General features: G+C 43.4%; 2 protein-coding genes across 6 annotated transcripts in view; one reads left to right on the top strand and one right to left on the bottom strand.

Moving 5' to 3' along the window:
- Positions 1 to 265: 265 nt before the first annotated feature.
- CCNE2 (cyclin E2) lies at positions 266 to 14111 on the top strand. 5 transcript variants are annotated; one of them, XM_053975645.1, is made up of 12 exons: positions 266 to 345; positions 1992 to 2030; positions 2140 to 2248; positions 2428 to 2487; positions 4417 to 4568; positions 6330 to 6465; positions 8499 to 8645; positions 9863 to 9958; positions 10693 to 10827; positions 11466 to 11577; positions 12234 to 12388; positions 12757 to 14111. In XM_053975645.1, the coding sequence occupies exons 2-12, from the start codon at positions 2017 to 2019 to the stop codon at positions 12856 to 12858; spliced, it is 1218 nt and encodes a 405-aa protein (XP_053831620.1). In that variant the 5' UTR covers positions 266 to 345; positions 1992 to 2016; the 3' UTR covers positions 12859 to 14111. The 5 variants fall into 5 exon arrangements, with proteins under 5 accessions (XP_053831620.1, XP_053831636.1, XP_053831604.1 ...); XM_053975661.1 differs by lacking the exon at positions 266 to 345 and adding an exon at positions 502 to 558 and having other exon boundaries at positions 2431 to 2487; XM_053975629.1 differs by lacking the exon at positions 266 to 345 and adding an exon at positions 502 to 558.
- The window catches only part of INTS8 (integrator complex subunit 8), a 21898-nt gene continuing 16614 nt past the window's right edge, over positions 14047 to 19330 (bottom strand). The window contains exons 19-27 of the mRNA XM_053975617.1: positions 18894 to 18950; positions 18749 to 18810; positions 17996 to 18114; positions 16301 to 16404; positions 15579 to 15629; positions 14835 to 14908; positions 14674 to 14738; positions 14536 to 14579; positions 14047 to 14258 (exon numbers count right to left, since the gene is read on the bottom strand). Coding sequence (XP_053831592.1) covers positions 14142 to 14258; positions 14536 to 14579; positions 14674 to 14738; positions 14835 to 14908; positions 15579 to 15629; positions 16301 to 16404; positions 17996 to 18114; positions 18749 to 18810; positions 18894 to 18950 — 693 coding nt within the window. The 3' untranslated portion in view covers positions 14047 to 14141. The remainder of the gene's footprint in view (positions 14259 to 14535; positions 14580 to 14673; positions 14739 to 14834; positions 14909 to 15578; positions 15630 to 16300; positions 16405 to 17995; positions 18115 to 18748; positions 18811 to 18893; positions 18951 to 19330) is intronic.

Genomic DNA, 19330 nt, shown 5'->3' with positions numbered 1-19330 from the left:
GGCGGGCGGGCGGGCGGGGCCGTGTTTACATCCCGGGCCGCCGCACGCTGCCGCGGCTCCGCGCGCTCCCATTGGCGGCTCCGCCGGCGGCCCCGCCCCGGGGCGGGCGGGCTGAGCCCCGCTGGGCGCGCGGAGCCGCCGGCGGAGCCGCCGCTGTCTCGGCGGGACCCGGGACCCGATGGAGCGGACCGGAGCGGGGTGATGGTGTCGGGGGTGCCCCCCGCCAGCGGGGCCGGGCGGCGGAGAGGTGCCGATGCAGCGGGCGGCGGCAGCGAAGGCAGCGCTCCTCCCGGCGCTGCCCGCCGCTGTGCCGGCGGAGCCGGGGCAGCCGGGCCGGGACGCGGGGTATTCCGGGGGGCGCGGGGGTCGGCGCGGCCCCGCGGCACAAGGGCGGCGCTGGGGCGAGCGGGGCGCGGGCGGCGGACGGGCGGGGGAGCCGCCTGCCGCCCTCGCACATGCGCAGCGCGGGCCCGGCGCGCTATATAGCGGGTTGGCGCCGGCGCCAGCTGAGAAGCGCGGCCCGGGCGGCAGCGGCGGAGGTGTGCGGGGGTCCCGCCGGTGAGCACGGGGGCTGGCTGGGCGATGATGATGATAATAATAATAATGATGATGATGATGGTGATGATGATGTTAATGATGGCATCAGTGATGATGGTAGCGATGATCATGGTAGCGGTGGCAGTGTTGAGGATGGCGCTGATGATAGTAGTGGTGGTGGCGGTACCGGCAGACACGGTGCCGGTGGGGGTGGGGGGGCTGGTGTGACTGGGAGCCGTGAGGCGGGAGCGGTGACCGGGAGTCGTGACCGGCAGCGGTGAGGCGGGCTGCTCGCCCGCCCGGGCAGCGTTTTGGAGGGAGAGTGGCTGAGGAGAGCCTGGGGGGAGATGTTGCCGGGGGCGGCCCCATCCTCAGGGAGTGGAGAGTAGCGATGGTCCGGACGGGCATTCCCGGAGGGAGCACTGCGGTGGGCCGAGGTGCCGGCGGGATCCCGCCATCGGCTGCCCCCCACCCCACCGCGGAGAGCCCCGCGGGAGGCGGGCTGCCCGGTTTTGGAGGGAGCCCGGCGTGCTGGGGGCGGGGATGCCGGCCGAGCAGCTTGGCGGGCTGACCCCGACCGCCCGCCTGCGCCGCACCCCGGCGGGACCCGGCTCCCCGCCCTGGCCCTTGGAGCGGGGTGCCTGTGGGGACATCCCCTCACAGCCCCAGTCCCTGCACTGGGGGTCCCGCTGAGGGGTGTCCCGGCGGGGGGTGGGTGTCCCCGCGTGTGAGGCGCCGTCTCGGCAGCCCCGTCCTTCCCCCTCAGGTTTTGGAGGGAGCCGCGCTCTCAGCCAGGCGGGAGCGCGGGGGGGGCGGGGCGGCGGTTCTGCCCCTCCCGCGTCCCCTCAGCACCCTCGGGAGCGGGTGGGTGTCGGATCGGCCCTTCGGGAGGGGAGAGCGGGCGCCGGCGGTGCCCCCAGCCCAGCGTGACCCCGGCACAGGCCGTCGCCGCCTCCCCGCTCGCTGGAAATTGGCGCGGAACCGGCGCGGCGGGAGCGCGGGCGGCGGCGCCCGGCCCATCGCGGCCCGGCCATCCCGGCAGGTGTGGGGGGCATCGCCCCTGAGGGAGCGGCAGCGTCAAAACGTGGGTCTCTGTGGGTGCCTGGAATGGAGGGTGTGGGGGGACTAGAGGGGTCACAGCCCCAAGGACTCCCCACATCCTCTTGTGTGGGAAATGTCCCTTTACAACTTCCCTGCCCCCACACCCAGGAAGCCTGCGCTAAACTGCTGGCATACCTGGACATCCTGCAGCAGGACATGGAGCTGCGTGTGCTTATATACCACAGTCATGCTCTGCTTGGGCATTCCTCAGGCCAGTGGAATACTTGTGCCCTTCTGTTTGAGCTGTGTGAACCATGCTGCTCTTTGTGATGAGTTCATAACACAAAGTAGGGAACTTGGTTCTACTTTTGTGAGGATGCACTAACTGAGCTTATCCTATTACTTTGATCCAGGTAGAGATCTTGTAGCCCAAAGAAGATGTCAAGGCGCAGGTAAGCTGTTACCATTGTACTAAGAGTATCTTACTAATACTAACTACTGCAAGTACAAATCTAACAACTGGAGCTCTTCTAACGTCTTTTTACTCTTTGCTCTTTACAGTAGCCGTTTGCAAGCCAAACAGCAGCAGCCACTGTCCTGTCCAGAAGAGGCTCCACAAGAACTGCAAGCACTAGATTATCTCCAGACCAGAAAAAGGAGAACAGCAGAGGTGAGCAATTTGAGCAGCTTGGAAAGCTGGATGATTCTGAAAACTCTCTAGTGTGTTTAGATGGGACAGTCTTTACTTTGTCAAGTTACAAAGTGGTGCAGGGGTAGGAAGAATTTGCCTGAGCTTTAGGAGGGTGTGTTGGTCACTGTTAGTGTATTGATGTGTGTCTCTCTTTTCAGCAGGAGATAAAGAAAAGAGAAGATGGAAAAATTGCTAAAAAACATCAATATGAAATTAAGGTAATTCAGTCCTGAATACCCTTTCAATTTAGGTAAGGGAGTCTGGTTTATGTTGGTGGGTGTGAAATCATGCATTCCACACCGGAAAGTATTGAATAGGGGAAGTTTGTATTTTTAGATATTAGAAACTATGGGAGCTTAGCACCTTTTTATCAGTTTTTACACATGACTTGGTTGCAGATAAAAGATCCTTCAATGTAAAACCCAGTGCAGAGTAAGATTAGGTAAAAAAAAGAGAATAACCCCAGATGTTTCAGAACAATTCCATATACAAAGCAGGTAGGGCCTAGAGGCAAGTCTAAACAAGATCACTGCACTTGTTTTAACTTTAGGTGTGGTTTCATGGCCATTTAGTTAAGATTCATAACTATGCAGACCATCTTTACTTTCATTTAACAGTTCTTTCGATTATTAAATCAATTTAGAAATGTGTTTTTACTAACACAGGAAGCTCTTAAAACTGACAGACCTTTTGGTTTTGTATTGTAAAGCAGATTAGTAAAATATTATAACTTTCTCTTGCAAACGATATTGTTTATAATTATTCTGTTTGTATAGTAAATGGGACTAACAGCTATGGTGAAACAAAACTCTTCTGACTGTGAAGTTGTCTTTGTAAATCTTGAGTAGGAAAAAATGCTTCATAAGTACATCAGCTGTACCTGGGGTGAAACTTAAGTGTTAAGTGTTACAACTTGTCTTTGCTGAAAGGGGGAAATCCTGCTTCCCTGTCTCTTCTTCCTTGATAGCGGGCTGTGCACTCCATCCCCTGCCTCGCTCCATTCTTTGAATAAAGCAGGAGGCAGGTTCATCTTGCTAATTTGGCATTAGAAAATAAGTTAAAGTTCTGCCAGGTTAGTGAATTAAATCAACCCAGCAGAGGGTCTGACAAGCATTGGGTGGAACTTGGGTAGTGAGGATCGCAGGAGAAAAGGAGGAGTAGGACCTCCCTTTTCTCTTGGTTGCATGCATTAAGGTCAGTTCTGCTGGAGTATGTAACTTCACTCTTGGAGTACTTCAGTCTGATTATAAATAAGTTTAGATACACTAAGGAATCCTGTGTAGCTTACCTTGCAAGTTAGCTGTACAGGAAAAGCTTCTGTGTTCAGGGACAGGTGTTGCCACTCTTTGTGAATGGGATTCCCTCTCAACTCTACAGGGAAATAATTGAACTTCTGTAACATCATTTTGAAGGCTGTCAGCCATTACATCATTGCATGTGCTCCAGGGATTTGATACCTCCTTATTGGTTACGTACAACCAAATAAGCATTAGTGAAACAAGTTACAGTTAACTAAAGAAATCTAGAACTCCTTCTCTAAGGCTTTCTGTGGGAATACCTTTGCAGTCTTCTCATTTTGAGTCATTGCATCCCATATTTGGCATTGGCAAGCTGAGAGAGATCACAGCTGCTGCTTGCTCAGTGGGTATCTAGTTCTGGAGCTGAAATGGGTGGCTCCTCTCTGGAGCACTAAACTGGAAGATAACAAGTTGCTGAATTTCCACTGAGGGACAGTAAAACCTCCACCCCCTCCTTTCTCTTCCCTCTGAATAGATAAGTAGATAGGACTAGCAACCTAATGTCCTGTGTTTTAGTAGCAATTAATGTCCTTGCCTTTTGTACTGTAACCAACCTTTTCAAGCAATGGATAGGCTACTTGTGGGTTCATAAACTAAAGAATGGTCATCTTCCTCAAAGCTGAGTTCCCAAATGCATCCAATTTATTTATACATGTTCCATCTTGACTATGGAAGGTTTCGTTGGCATTTAATTTTCTTCTTTCTTGGTTTCAATACTTGAATCAATGCTGAGATCTAGAAAGACTAATGTACATTACATATATTGTTGCTGTTACTGTAATCTACTCCTTGCCTTTCTTGCTCTCATAGTAAACTCAGCATTTAAAAGGTACCTTGTTTATTTTGCAGAGTTGTTGGCCCCCCACGATAACAGGAGGCATCTCACCTTGCATAATTATTGAAACACCTCACAAAGAATCAGTAACCACTGACTTCTCGAGATTCAAAAAATATAGATTCAGGAACCTCTTCATAAATCCATCACCTTTGCCAGAACTCAAGTAAGTTTAACAGATGCAGTAATTGTTAATGTCTGAACTACTCTAATAAAATCTGTTGTATGTGCTTATATAATACATACCTCTACTTGTCTCCTCATCTCACAAAAGATTTGATGTACAAGCAAAAGACAGAAATTCTTGGGTTTGGTTGTTTGAATATTTTTTTTCCCTGATCTTATAAACACACCAGACAGATAGTTTTCGTGTTTCAGAGCTGTCCTTTTATAAATGGACACTCTAAGGGTTAAGAGGCACATAATAGTTAAACTAAAACTTCTTTCAGTGCTATTGGAACTGTGGCCAAAAAATATTTAACAAAATTTTCTTAAAGAACTTAAAATGCTCAAATAAACTTGTGGCAATATCACTGTGCAGGTAGCTTGCTAATGCAATGTGCTTGGTGCAGTCACAGTTCTAGACAGTTGCCCTTCTGTAGAGAGAAAGCTTAGCTGACTAAATTGTAGTTTTCAATTTCAGAATTTCTTAGACATTAGGCTGTATTAGATAAGTACCCAGTTGCTGTTTGCATCAGCTTGGGGTTTAATGCAAGAGGTGGTAAATTTACTGCAATGTGTTAAGGAAAACTTCTCCCAAGGTAAATGAGAAGAGAAGCAGAACAGATAGCACTACTTTAAGCAAACCTTTCTAGATATACCTTGGTGGGTTTTTTGTGCTGGCCCAAACTGGATCCGAACTTCAAGATGCTGCCAGGTGATGCTTTACCTCAAAGACCTGTTCAGATACAGAGTTCCATGCAAGGTGCTTAATCCTGTTGTTGACAGGCATCTGGTAAAGCTGAACTCCATCCTTTCTGATTAGCTCAATAAGAGGATAATTTACTTCTCCTGCCTTCTCCATCCTTCCCTAACTGCTGTAAGAAGATCATAATTCATTTCTCAATGCCTGCCTGCTTAAATGGAGAGTTGTGTATTAAACAAGCAAATATCTCTCCAACTTCTAACTTATGAGGACAACAGAATGAAACTGAGCTGGGTTAAAATTTGTAGGCAATACCAGTGATCAGCTCTGTCTCTCTGCTTCTGCTTGGGGAAAGGTAAATACAGAACTCCAAAAATTTCAGTAGGAAATAATAATTTCATAGGTTAACATGCTTTTCCTCTTAGTACCTGCAGGATAAGAAGTGTGTCTAAGAAAAAGCCCATATGGATTGATAATAACAATTACAAATAAAGCCATATTGATGATATAGGCATCATCTTCCCAAACAGACTGGAACACTAATAAATTATAAGTTAGCAATAAAGAAGAACACATTTTTTCTCTAAATAGCTTGCTTCTGAGCCTTGAAGTAAGCTAGGAAATAAAGGGACGGATGAGTGAGTTTTAAACACTATCTCCAGTTTTTCTCAAGCTAAACTGGACAACTTGTGTATGCTTTGTGTTTCCTGAGGAGGAGTATATTGTCCTTTTTTAGGGGAAGGATTTGGTTTTATCTTGCTCTCTGAACAGCCACCAAACTTGGCAAAATAGGGAACTCTAGTTGCACGTGCAGCTTTGAGAGGCACATGTTCAGTTTTACTGCCTGTTCTGTAGAACTGGACTTATTGGTGATCTTGGCAAGCTGCTGTTGTGGTGATGTAAAATGTTCCAAATATTCCTGCAGTTTTCTGATTACCATAAGGATCTTATAGTATGTGGAATTTTTGTTTTTGAATGTCTGTAAATTATAAATAATGTGTTTAATTTTTTAAATGAATTGTGTATATACTTATTAATGCTTTGTGTAACTTTATTCTATAGCTGGGGAAATTCCAAAGATGTCTGGCTCAACATCCTGACAAAGGAGAACAGATATGCTCACTGCAAACACTTCACATCACTACATTCTAGTTTGCAACCTCACATGAGATCGATACTGCTAGACTGGCTCTTAGAGGTGTGTACCTTTAGTTACTTTGCTGCGTGTTATGCTTGTGAAGTAGGCAGGTAAAAGCACAGCTTTTACATAAAGATCTAATAGTAACATGTACAGTTATAAAAAGTGGCAAAACTATTTTGCAACAGAACAAGTGACTGCTTTTGATCCTCTTGGTCAGCTACATTGGGGCCTTCCCAGGCAGGAGGCACTGAACTTTAGCCCCAGGACAGTAAACAGTAGTGTTTAACTTTTGCTCATGGCACCCTACATCCTGCAAGGGAGAGACACTTGTATTGAAATTATGGATCTCTAATTTATTGGGGTAGACTGTGTCTAAGCCATGAAAAAACTGCATCTGTTGAGTATTTATGACCCTGACCATGTCAAGAGCTCTCGAGTGTCAGCCCATGATGCTATTTTCTGATTTCATAGCAAATTTTCAATTTTATCATAGGAAGAGAGCAGAATAAATCAATGGCTGACAGGTAAAGCTTCTTGATACAGACAGCTTCTTATGTGAAAAGGTTACAAATAAATCATATTAGCAAGGGATTTAAAGAAAAACTAATGTGTTTTTTAAATACACTCTGAATAAAAAAACTGTTCCAATTGTGTGCTTCACTAGTTCCTCTTATGTGGAATTTGCATGTCGCCATTAAATTAATTTGTTGCTTTTTTTTTTTAATCTTGAATTAGGAAATCATCCAACTTCCAAACAAAAATATCAACAAGGGCATTGCTTTTGTCCAGCTCAGTGGTTCTATATGCCACAGTGGATTTAAATCCGAGCAGCTTTTAGAGCTCTTCAGTAGTTCTTAACAGTCTTCTGTAACATTTTAACAGATACTGCTTAACATGACCATGTGTTACTATGTTTGGGAAATACACTTCTTTAGAAACTCCGCTATTTATTTATGGATGGGCCTGACCTATACAGTTTTAGTTCTGAATCTTCTTTGGAGCAGTCGTTAATAGTATCAGAGTAAGACATCAATTATCAGGCAAATAGATCAGGTTTAAAAGACTGGGGCTGTGCTATTTCTGCCAATCAGTTGCATTTTTGGTGGTCAGGAAGGGCTTTAATTTACAAATGAGCTCCCAACCGTATCTTGGGAAATAGCTTGTAGTAGTGAGATCATATTCTGACTTTGTATCCAAGTAAAATAATGAAGCATCTGTGATCTATTTCTTGGATAGCCTTTTCTGTTCTTGTTCTTTATTGCATGTAGATTGCAAATAATTAATAGATATTTAACTGCTTTCTAGTTGTGAAAGGGGTATGGAGTTGCAGATGAGCTGGATATGTGGTAGCCCTTCCCAGTTCAATTAGAGGTTAGATGAAAAAGTAAGGCTCTCCGTAAGATCTCCAGGTCTGGGCACTCTCCTTTCTTTTTTTTCATTGAACTGGCATTTGAAACACTTTGATACAATGCGAGTATTAAAAGTTCCCCCTGCCAGGGAAACTAGCAATGGGATGGAGCAGATGGTGGCTCCTGCAGTTTTGTTCCTGCTTAGTGAGGCTGTTGGTGTGCCTGAGGGGCTGCAGGCAGTGCTCCTGGCCTGCCAGCAGAGACCACTCCAGCAGGAGCTTCCAGGCTTCTTTGCTGTAGAGCCAAAGATTTTGATTTTTTAGTGGCTCTGCCCTGGGACAGACCTATTGGGAATTCAGTGAGGATTTGACTTCAGCTTGAGGCTTGAGAGTATTCTTAATCAAGGTAATTAGTGTGTGTATGTGTAGGTGTTGCTGTTTTGTTGGGATTTTTTCCTCAACAGGCTTTCTTCTTTCAGTGGAAAAATGGTTGCTGTTTAATTTGGAAAAAATATTTCTTGAAAGTCTGTTAGTACATCATAGGCAATTCACATTTAGGTGGGAACATAGGAAATACCTTTTCCAATCCCATGCTAATCACTGCATCATACTGTACTTTGGTATGTGAAGCTTTGTGTGTGCAAAAGATGAACCTGCATTTTGCTGTTAAAGCTTGAATACTCTGATGTGTGTATACAGAGTTTTATAACAGAAAACTTTTGGGTTTTTTCCCCTGTTGTAGGTGTGTGAGGTGTATGCACTCCACCGGGAAACCTTCTACCTAGCTCAAGACTTCTTTGATAGATTCATGTTGACACAAAAGAACATTAACAAGAGCATGCTTCAGCTCATAGGAATTACCTCATTATTTATTGCCTCCAAACTTGAGGTAAGAAGCTCTGTTACAGGGAGGAGGATATTGAATTTGGAGTAACTAAAAAGACAGTGATAACAATTATTTCATGTTTGAATCTTTTGAACTTGGGGGTGTATGTACAACACTGAAGATCAGAAGGGGAAATGTTTTTCTCTTCCTTCAGTTGTGCATTTGTCAGTCTCTCTGAGAGTAGTTTTTGTCCTCCCTTTCTCCAGCAGCAGGGAAGGAGACCACATAAACTTAAAAGGCATGCAAATGTGCTAGAAGTAGTTTTGGTTTGTCTTGTCTTTTTCCAAATATACAGCAGTTGGCAAACAATCTCAGGAATGGTTGTGGGACTTGACCAAAACCAAGCCTAAGTCTCAAACTGCCTTTACATCAGGCTGATACCCTTAGAATATCCTCCATTTAGTGGAGTGTGAGTCTTAAGTGCAGCGATGGTGATACCTTACATTGTGTGCTAGATCCATGGGCCAAGAGCATACTTTTGGATAATGCATAGTGGGCTAGACTGACAGGAAAACTTGGGATTAAAACTTGTTATCTTGGAACCCCCAGATGTCATTGTGGTTCCCAAAGCAAGGTTGTACACTACAAGCAGTCACCTGTCCTAAGGAAGTGCGTGGTGCCATGGTGGTCACAGAGCCAGCTAGTAGAGAAGCAGTTTTGCTGGCAAGCTCTCTTCTACTTGCACACTAAACTATGCTTGGCCCCAGCTGGCATGACTGGCTTAGCAAGTTTCCTTGACTGTCTGCACCATGGATTTTGACAGTTGCAGTGGCTGGTTGTGGGATTTTCTCTTTTTTTAGCTTTTCTCTTTTTATTTTTTTTAGTTTATGCAATTACATCAGCACTAACATTGCTAACATACCAGTCAGCCATCTGTAGGAGAATTGGGATGATGTATGTTTTTACAGTATTGGAATGGCTGAGTAGAAAGATCTATAAATGAAAGGGTGTTCTGATTGTTTGGGCAGTATTTATTTGCCCAGAAGCTCGAAGAGTTGCAATAAGTCCATTGCATTGTACAACAGCTACTAAAATCCAAGTAGGTTATATGTTATCTCCTTATCCTGTAAGTTTCATGTCAGTTCATATAATGAAAAACCGTTGTTGTAGCATAAGAGATGTTAACATGTCAATATGGACAGAAAAGTATATCCCAGTATCTTCTCAGCCTTTCTTAGAACTCTAAGATACACTCATCTTCATTTTCCCTCCCCTTAAAGGAAATCTACGCTCCTAAAATACAGGAATTTGCTTATGTCACTGATGGTGCTTGCAGTGAAGAAGATATTGTAAGAATGGAACTTATTATGTTAAAGGTAATAATTTGCTGTGTTTGTAAGTACTGGGTGAAAGACCCTCCAGCTGAGCCTTGTGTTTTAATGTCACTTACTAGCTTAGAAAAAGGAACCTGTCCCTTTTTCTGCACAATAGTGAAGCCTTTGTTGTGTGTGCGTGGACCTCTGACACAGTAGCTGGGATGCAATCCCTGACTGGTAGAAAAGGGCAGATTTCTCATGCTTGTGTGAATGTAAAAGCTCTCAACAGTGCAGCCAGCCACAGGCAGGCTGGAATGCTGTCACTGTAATGTACTGCACGTGGCAGCGTCCCTTGCTGTCCAGGAACAAGGGCTTCTGGAGAGACAGGCAAAAACTTCACACTGCTTGATGCTCCTTGTGTTGGAAAGGATCTATCTTTACCAGTGCAGGACTATACATTTATTCTTCCTTAATAGATATGAGCTGCAGGTTCACACAGCTAGCCCAAGAGCTTGACAAAATAATATTAATTTCCCAGCTTCTGAATGGAGAAGACCTATAAAATCCAACTGCACAGGGGAAAGGATACAGATTTGTGCTGATCCTCGTACAGCCTTTTCAAAAAGCAGTGAGAATGAAACCTAAAACGAATATTTGTACTTGAAATTATAAATAATTTTTAGTGTCTTTTTAGGATACGTGCAGTAATCTCAGGAGAGGTATAGGAAGAAATCAGAGCACGAAACTATCCTTGAGTGGTTTAAGGCACTTAACTGTTTGTTAAATATTTGCAGGCTTTAAAATGGGAACTCTGTCCAGTGACAATTGTCTCTTGGCTGAACCTCTATCTTCAAGTGGATGCTCTAAAGGATGTTCCAAAAGTGCTGCTACCTCAGTATTCTCAGGAAAAATTCATTCAAATTGCCCAGGTAGGTAGTAAAATGTTGGAAAATGATTCTTGGGGCAGTGACAAGCACTGCTGAAAGCCACTTTGTCCTAAGTGTTCCCTTGTTTCCCACTCACCTGTTACTTTGTTAAGGAATGTGCAAGATTGGCTCCACCAAAGAAATTCAGTTTTAAGGACAATTACTCCTGTGTTTCTTGTCTCCCTGCTTTTACATACTTGAAGAATTTTCTGTATGCTGGAAAAATAAAAAATCCATTTTATTTCTTTAATCACTCCAGCATTCTGTAAACAGTAGTGACAGCTCTGAGAGGAAGGTGGATAATTTTGGACTCTAGGCCGTTTTTACCTGTGTTGCCCTTAACAGTGTTTCTGTGTAATTGCCAAGAAGGCAGCCTGGGGAGTATTTTGACTATTTTGGAAGAACTGTGGTTCTGTTTGTATGGGCATGTGTTGTGATCTCAGAGAGGCTTACTGAAGCTGGGCAGCTCAGTGGTGTAAATATTGCACTAGGTAGTATTTAAATTTAAGACAATACCTTCCTGGAGCTCAGCCCTGTTCTGGGGCAGAGGCTGTAGGAGGTGCTGTGTGCATAGCCCTGTCTGAGAAAGAATCATGCTAAAGTATCAGCTTGTTAAAATTTGTTACTCTTCATGTCCTCAGCTTTTAGACCTGTGTATTCTGGATGTGAATTCTTTGGACTTCCAGTACAGAACACTAGCTGCTGCAGCGCTCTGCCACTATACCTCAATCGAAATAGTTAAGAAAGCTTCAGGTAAGATGCCTGCAAAGCTTGGCCTTGTTGGGCAGGGAATTCTGGAAGCTGTCACAGACAAATTTGCTTAAGATGGTATTGGTTTACCAAGCTCCCAAAGACCAAAGCCTACATGGGCACTAATATTTGTTCTGTGTGCTTCTTTTCCTTCTAATTTCAATTCCTACCACTATTTCAGATGTTACAAAGACTCAGAAGAAGGAAACACCAGCAGTGCAGCTTTTGCTAAGGAATTGAAACATTTATTGTTCTTGCTTTTGGGCCAGTATTTGCTCTATGACTTCCAGGTGTTTGGGGGATGATTAGCTATGTATTTGGCCACTTTTTCTCCTGAAATGTAGTTCTCAAGCAGTTGTGCATGTCTGTCAGCAACACCCAGTGTGTTTTTATAGCATGACCAACAATCTTGTGTTCAAACCACAAGTCACTTCAGCCTCCCCTGGAAAGCAACAACAACCCTTGTGACCTCCATTCCCCCTCCAGACACCACCCTTTTAAGTAACAAGTACAAGGAGATGTTGGCTGTTTCTGGGAGGATGTTTCTGAATTTTTATCTGCAGTATTATTTACTGTGGTTTTTTTAACTCATGGCCATATTGGAACACTGTGCAACTCCCTCATGATTTCTAAATATATTGTGGTGTTCTGCCCTTCAGGCTTAGACTGGGACAGCATTTCAGAGTGTGTACAGTGGATGGTTCCTTTTGTGAATGTGGCAAAAAAGGTCCCTGTGAAGCTGAAGAACTTCAAGAAGGTTGCAGCAGAAGATCGACACAATATCCAGACCCACACAAACTATCTGGACATGCTGGTAAGTGGTCTGTGGATGTGCAGTTTGGGCAGCTGAGAGTTCATTACACATCCCTTGTCCTGAGGCAGCTTTGAATGACCAAAGCACCTCCCTGCTCACACCTGGCCTGGCTCACCTCAGTGAGTGAGTGCCCAGCCACCAGTGATGCTATAAACAACACGTGCTTTACCCTAATGCTCCCAGCACACACTTGCATTACTAGTACTGGAGAGCTGTTTGTAACTTTTTTATGCAATGTCACTGGTTTTCTCAGTGTCGTGACTCTAGAGCGCTTGAATTGTGTGAGGAAGCACTGCTGCCTCCTCCTGCCACAAAAAAGGAGACCTTGTCACAGGTATTAACTGTTGTCTTCTTTCCCCAATACACAGGAAGAAGTGAACAGTGGAGTAGTGTCTACTGCCCCAGGGCAGTTATCACCTGTGTCAACAGGAGGAATAATAACCCCTCCCAAAAGCACAGAGAAGAAATGAAATGCAGTCAATTGTCATGAACAGATTTGGAAACAGGACTTGGTGCTTCAGAACAAGACCACACTAAAAGTGACTCATGCTCTTTACTGCTGTTAAAGATTTGGGCAATAAAAGACACAGCAGATGGAAACTTGAGACCAGCATCCTCCTACAGACTTGACAAAAAGAGCTCAGCTGAGTATTGCACCCTGCTATCACAAGGGACCACTTTGGTCCATTCTGACATGATGTATGGTGAGACATGAATTCTTAACTTATAACTTTCAAGAACTTTTTAAAATAGGGCTGGGTGGCAAGATTTGTCCACTCAGCTTACATGGCAGACTTGCTTTAAATTGGGTTAGATGAGCAGAAGAATATCGACAGCTTGTATGTATTGCCTCTTCTTGACCTTTTTTCTTTTCCTGGTAAGGTCAGAGCTCACTCATGTCAGTCAGTCCCCCCAGCTCAGGTGCAGGTCCATGGGCAAGCAGTTCACATCTCTGAAACCACTCCGCGTGTGCAGGACAGTGCAGCCAGCCTCGTGTCAAATCCCAGCTCCACAGGAGGCTAATGTGTTTAAGGCCCTTTAGGCCTGCCATAAACTTCAGTTTTAGTGTATCACTGACCTCAGGTAAGAGTACCAGCAAAGAACCTGCTGCTGCAGTAACCCTAACTGGAAGAAGTACAGTCCCCAGCCACCCACTTGCAACAAGAAAGAAAAGCATGAGAACTGGAGAAGGTTGGAATAAAGGGAGCCTACAGGTACTCTACAACCACTCACGTCATAGGAACAGTATTTTAAACTGTGGAGCTGTATGTTATCAGTGTTTATAAACAGCATTAACTACTGTGTTTTCCTCAGAATATTCACTACCTCTGAGTCACTTCTGTGATGAAGGGCAGTACTGGGAAGGAAGGGTATCATCAGTCTTCTTTCCTCTTTCATGATGCTTCTATCTGTGCTGCACACCCAGGGACAAGTGTTACATTACACTGAGCAGTCCACAACGCTGCACTAGAGCATCAAGTGCCACCCACATCCACATTACACTCACAACAACTTCGCAAACTTGAATTCATGTATTCTCAAACAAGCCATTGTGGAACTAGCTGCAGTTGCTTCCAGCCTTCTGTACAGTTTGTAAAAATAAGGGGTTCATTGTAAGATTTCATCTATTTCTAAGAAGAAAGATACTAGACTGTAAATGTTGTACAAAAATTTAAATGAATTTTTAAAAATAATAAAGTCTTGAAAGATTTTTTCACTTTTACACATTTTGTAATACTATTCCAGCATTAACCTAAAAGTAAAGTTTTGCCATTGCTTGAAGAAACTTCTTTTTCCTTCTCTGCGCAGCAAGCTGTAGGACTTCCTCAGGATTGCTGGCATTCAGCTCTGTCTGGCCAATGGCCTTTATCTTGAAACAAAAGAGGAGACACAACCAGTATGAGGCCTTCCAGTAGAGCTGTTTCATTTCAGGACACTTTCAGCACTAGTTCCATGGGTGATTTATTTCTGTATTTATTTCCTGTATGCCCTACCACCCCACCCCTTCAGCCACAACTTTAAGTAAGCACCCAGACTCTAAAAGAACTGTGACAAAATTAAAATTGGAACTGAAACCACCTTTTCAGAGGTGATTTCAGGGAGGGAAAGACACTCTAAAGAAATCCCAGCACCCTGGGCTAACTTACTGCTATCTGCCGCTTGTCTGTCTCGCCTCTTTTGTGGTGGAGATCTGAGGATGAGTCAAGAAAAGTCACTTAGGTAGTCACTGGACTTTTTCCCAGCTGTCAACATCCAGTATATGTGGTATTCCAGCAAAAGGATACATGTCAAGTACTCCAAGATGGTGACATCCCAGATGTATTCATAGTAAGAATCCATGGCATCATGACTGAAAGACAAAACAGGTTAACTGACAGAGTCACATATTGTGACTCACAGGCAAATAATGTGTTTAGGCGTCTATAAACTTTGTTGAAACACTTACCTGTTCTGTTCCTGCAGTGCCTTAAAAGCAGTTTTATAGTCTACTTCTCTGAGGAACTGGCACAAAATAGCTACCTGTAAGGAAAGACTCAGTGATTCTGACAGCCTTAATTCCCCACAGACAAACCTTCCACACACTGCCTTGTTCATTCCACTCCTTTTCTACACCTAATCTAGACCTTGTTCCCAGGGCAAGTAAGTTCTGAGCACCTGAACACAGATCATTCTGACAGAACAGTAGCAACAGCTACAAGGGGATTGACTCAGATCAGAAGGGAGTGACTTGGCTTCCAGGTTTCCAAATGCATTTAAGAGCTTTTAAAGCAGAGCCCAGTACAAGCTTTGTTACTTCCTGAAGAGTGACTGACCCCATGGATTAGCAATAGCACCTGCAGTTATGAAAAACAAGGCCAGGTTCCCAACAATACCCCACAAATACCTTCTCTCTTAAAAAAAAAAAAAAAAAAAAAGTCTATATTATCAGAGAAAAGTAGGACAAAACACCCCTAGGCTACTTCTACTTTTTACATTTCCAAGTATGTGTTTATTTACTCATTACTTTTAGTCCTATAACTGTCCTAGAAGCAAAGGTAACAAAATCTACTCTACTGCAGATTGCGTTTCTAAGGGAAGTTGAGTTTTGCGGCGTTCTGCTGCTTCCAGATTTCAGTCTTTTTTTAAATTTATCCCCTATATAAACATTTATAAGCAAATGTTTTAGTTAATGCCATATTTCACCTCTTACCTGGGTGTGACAATTGAGTAAAGAGCAACACTTGATCATTCTTTTTATCACCTACAGAAAGGTTAAAAACAAAACATGTTCTGAAATGCTTGCTTTGGAACACAAACTGCAATTTTTATTAATTTCTTTTTAAATTCAAGGGACCAGCTATCTACATTCTTCTACCGCCTAGAAACTCCCAGGCTTTAGCACATGCAGTGATGAACTGAGCCTTCATCACTATAGAGATTTCCAGCACAGCAGGAGCCAGATATTTTCAGCAGCTGGAGCTCAAGTGAGCACTGGAGCACTGCTGGTGAGGCAGGGCTGCTGCACTGTCCTGAGCAGGTCTGGCCCCCAGCCCTGCCCAGCATGGTGTGGCTCTGCAGGGATGAGCCAGGGCTGGTCACACCACACAGTGATTGTGCTCTGGGCTTTTCCATTTACTCTCCATGCCACTGTGTCCCACAGTGCTTTCCCAGCACACAGCTCTGCAGGCTCTATGAACTAACAGAAAAGCCTTCTGTGATTCAGCAAAGGAGAAGTCTCAGATTTTCTAAGGCTTTCAAGCAACAAGCCAAAAAAAGAAAAAGGACTGATGAGGGCATGTATTCCTAAATGCATCAAGATGTAACAACTCACATGCTACAGGAATGTGTATGTGCTGGACAGTTTAGTCTCTACACAGAATCAGTATGCTGACTGAATCCAAAGAGAGATTTGCAAATCCCACTTTAGCTCACCTGGTCTGTGTACACATCTGGTGGCACCATCTTATTGAAGAAGTCTGAGCATACAGCTCCTGCCTGCAGGTAATAGTGAAGGGCTGCTGAATACTGATTAGTTGCTGCCAAGGGAAAAAAGCAAAATAAGGTCTCAAAAGTAAATACAGTAGTTATTTAATACTCAGATCAAGTGTTTATAGAATTATTCAGATGCATATCTCATAGCTGAATTCTACTGGGAAAATTACTTGTGTTTCATTGTTTAAAAAGCATGGACACACAAAGTGGTTACACAGTGGTAGATGGAAAAACTACACAATCAGAGAAACTAGCACCACAGGCAAATTTCTGCCTTTTGGGGATTGCTTTTTATTTTTTCAGGTAGTTGATCTTGAATCTATCAACCTTAGAGTGGAAGTTTGTCTTCAGTGAGCTTAGCACACACAGGGTAGTGAAGGAGTTGAGTTTAGTGAGTGAGAGAACAGCACTCTCATGGCTCAGGCTCAGCACTACTTCTACTCCCAGTAAGCCCTTCCTGAGCTGTGGGGAAGGCAGCAGCCTCCCAGGGCTCTGTGGCAGGAGCAGCCTGCTTGCCCATGGCTGCTGAAATACAGACCACTGTATTTGCCACTGCTCCAACCACTGTTCTTTCATGTACCAGCTTTGAGGCTCCCTACGTAAGTGTCCTCCTTCTGGGATGCTGCTGTACTTTGTACAGGCAATAAACACTGGAAAACAGGTTTATAACCCTGAATCACTCTCCCACATGTAACATGACAGCACTGAACGTTGGATTAAGACTCCTCCTCTCACCCCAAGAGTTATAAAGCTGTAGCTATTCCTCATTTAAAAACCCTTCCTCATGCTTCCTCATTTACAAGCCCTTGATACTTCCCTATATAAAATACAGATCCTCTCCACTGTGCTCATCTTGTGCTCCACTGAAGCTGATCTCTATTGTAAAAGGCAGGCGAACCCAGTGGGAAGAAGTGATCATGTCCAACATCAGTTCAGAAGGCTGAATGATTTCTTTATTATAACTGTGCTATAATACATTAAAATCCTATATAAAGGAAGATACTAAAACTACATACCTACTTTTCTAACTACCATATCTAACTCACAGCTTGTGACCCTGTTCACAAAGAGTCCAGACACAGATGGATCTGACTGGCCATCAGGCTCAAACAATTCTCACCAGAATCCAATCAAGCAATCACCCCAGGTAAACAATTCTCCAAACACATTCCACATAGGAAAAACAAGGAGCAGAAACAGAAATTGTTTTCTCTTTCTTTCTCTCTGTGCACCTCTATGAAAAATCCTGAGAGAGAGAAATGTGCTTGCCACAGATATCCACATTTAAAAGCAACCACTATTGACAACTTTCCATTCACTTATAAAACACTGAAGTGCCATGGTTTTGCACAATTACACCACTCGAGGACCTGCACTAAAACAGTGAAGTTAAGGGTAACTGTCAAAGTTTCCCTTACCCTAAAAGCAAGTCTGCATGACCTATCAGAAGCTCAGGCTAGCTGTGGACTTAGACACCTTCCCAGACCAATCCACCTACACCACTGCATCTGAAGATTTTAACCTCATTTATCACTTAAACTTCTTTTCATAAAAGGAAATACAAGGAGGGTTATGTCAAACAAATCTCAGCAAGGTTCCTCTACACATGTTAAACACAGACATTGTTTCACTTACCAAAATAAATATCTGCCTGAATAATTAACCAGAAGTGGTTGTTCGCATTGATAGTCAAGGCATAGCTGACCAGTTCTTTTACTGTAATAGCTACAGCTTCAAAGTCCACTGATTGAAGACTAAAGGAAAATAAGAAAGAAAAATGATTCCTAACTTACTGGTTTGGTTTTTTTAACCACTAATTTGATTTCCCATCTAGTTAAGTCCAAAGCACCTTGCATTAAAAGCATAACTCCAGAAAAAAATTTGTCTTGACTAAGATTACTGTTGTTACAATACAGTAAACCTCACCAAACAAATACAGCCTTCAGAAGCTTGAACAAAAAGCCAGAACTAAATGAGATTCTGAGATCCCACCCCACAGAGCCTCTAAATTTCAGTGGAGAAATACAGTTCAACCCAACCAGAATAAACCAATACAATACTATTTGCCACTTTCTATTTTGACTATTATTCAAACACACCTCGAAAAAAATTAGTGATTTCATATTAAAGTATTACATAGTTCACATATAGTTCAATAAAGTACACAGATTAAAAAAAAAAACATTTTTTCTTCCCATCTTTCTTCTTTCCCATATCTCCATCAGGACCATCAAACCAGGAACAAAACTCTCCATGTCTTCAAACCAACCTTCCCAGAGACAGAATGGGGGCAGTGATGCCTTTACATGGAGAAATCGCACTAACAGTAACTGGGACCAAACCCATCACATATAGTATTCTGAAAAGTGGTTTTTATCATCATCTTACTTGGGGATGGATGAGGGCCAGATAGAAATGTGTTCTGCTGCAATATCATTCACAATATCTTCCTAAGAGAAGAAAGATGGTATGAGAAATCACAAGAAGAAACATTTCAAGAAAGCCAAGAAAGACTTTGATGATATATACTAACCCGAACATTATGAAGTTTGACAAACAAGGACAATATTGTAGTCAGAACCAACGGTTCCTGTAGGGGAGAAAAAAATATTCCCATGAACTGACAAAACTCCACTTTCTTCCCTAAGCTTTAAAACTATTTAAGAGGTTATGCACTCATTACAATTTCCTATTGAAATAGGACAATATTTTGTCAAGAGATCTGCAACACAAGGATACTGCAAGAATGTTTCTGTAGAAAGTTTTTAATTACTTCAGATTTTCCTGAATAATTCCTTGGATATAAACTTTACTTTTGCTTTACGCATCTTTATGTTGTTTCTGTGATTACTACCTAACCTTAAACTTAAGCTAGGCTTACTACAACTTTCTTTGCATTTACAAACCCAGAAGCTATAAACAGTTTCCCTCCTTCTTACTTCTGCTGCTTAGTATGATGCATGTAGCAGC

The sequence above is a fragment of the Vidua macroura genome, chromosome 1, assembly GCF_024509145.1.
Source record: "Vidua macroura isolate BioBank_ID:100142 chromosome 1, ASM2450914v1, whole genome shotgun sequence".
NCBI lineage: Eukaryota > Metazoa > Chordata > Aves > Passeriformes > Viduidae > Vidua > Vidua macroura.
Note: the sequence above shows the minus strand (reverse complement) of the source record. Positions and strands in the feature narration are given on the sequence as shown.

Excerpts from the sequence above, each read along its gene's own strand:
- CCNE2 (XM_053975645.1), top strand. Across the intron at positions 6,466-8,498 it reads TGCTAGACTGGCTCTTAGAG|GTGTGTGAGGTGTATGCACT; the intron begins GTGTGTACCTTT and ends CCCCTGTTGTAG. Across the intron at positions 12,389-12,756 it reads CAAACTATCTGGACATGCTG|GAAGAAGTGAACAGTGGAGT; the intron begins GTAAGTGGTCTG and ends CCCAATACACAG.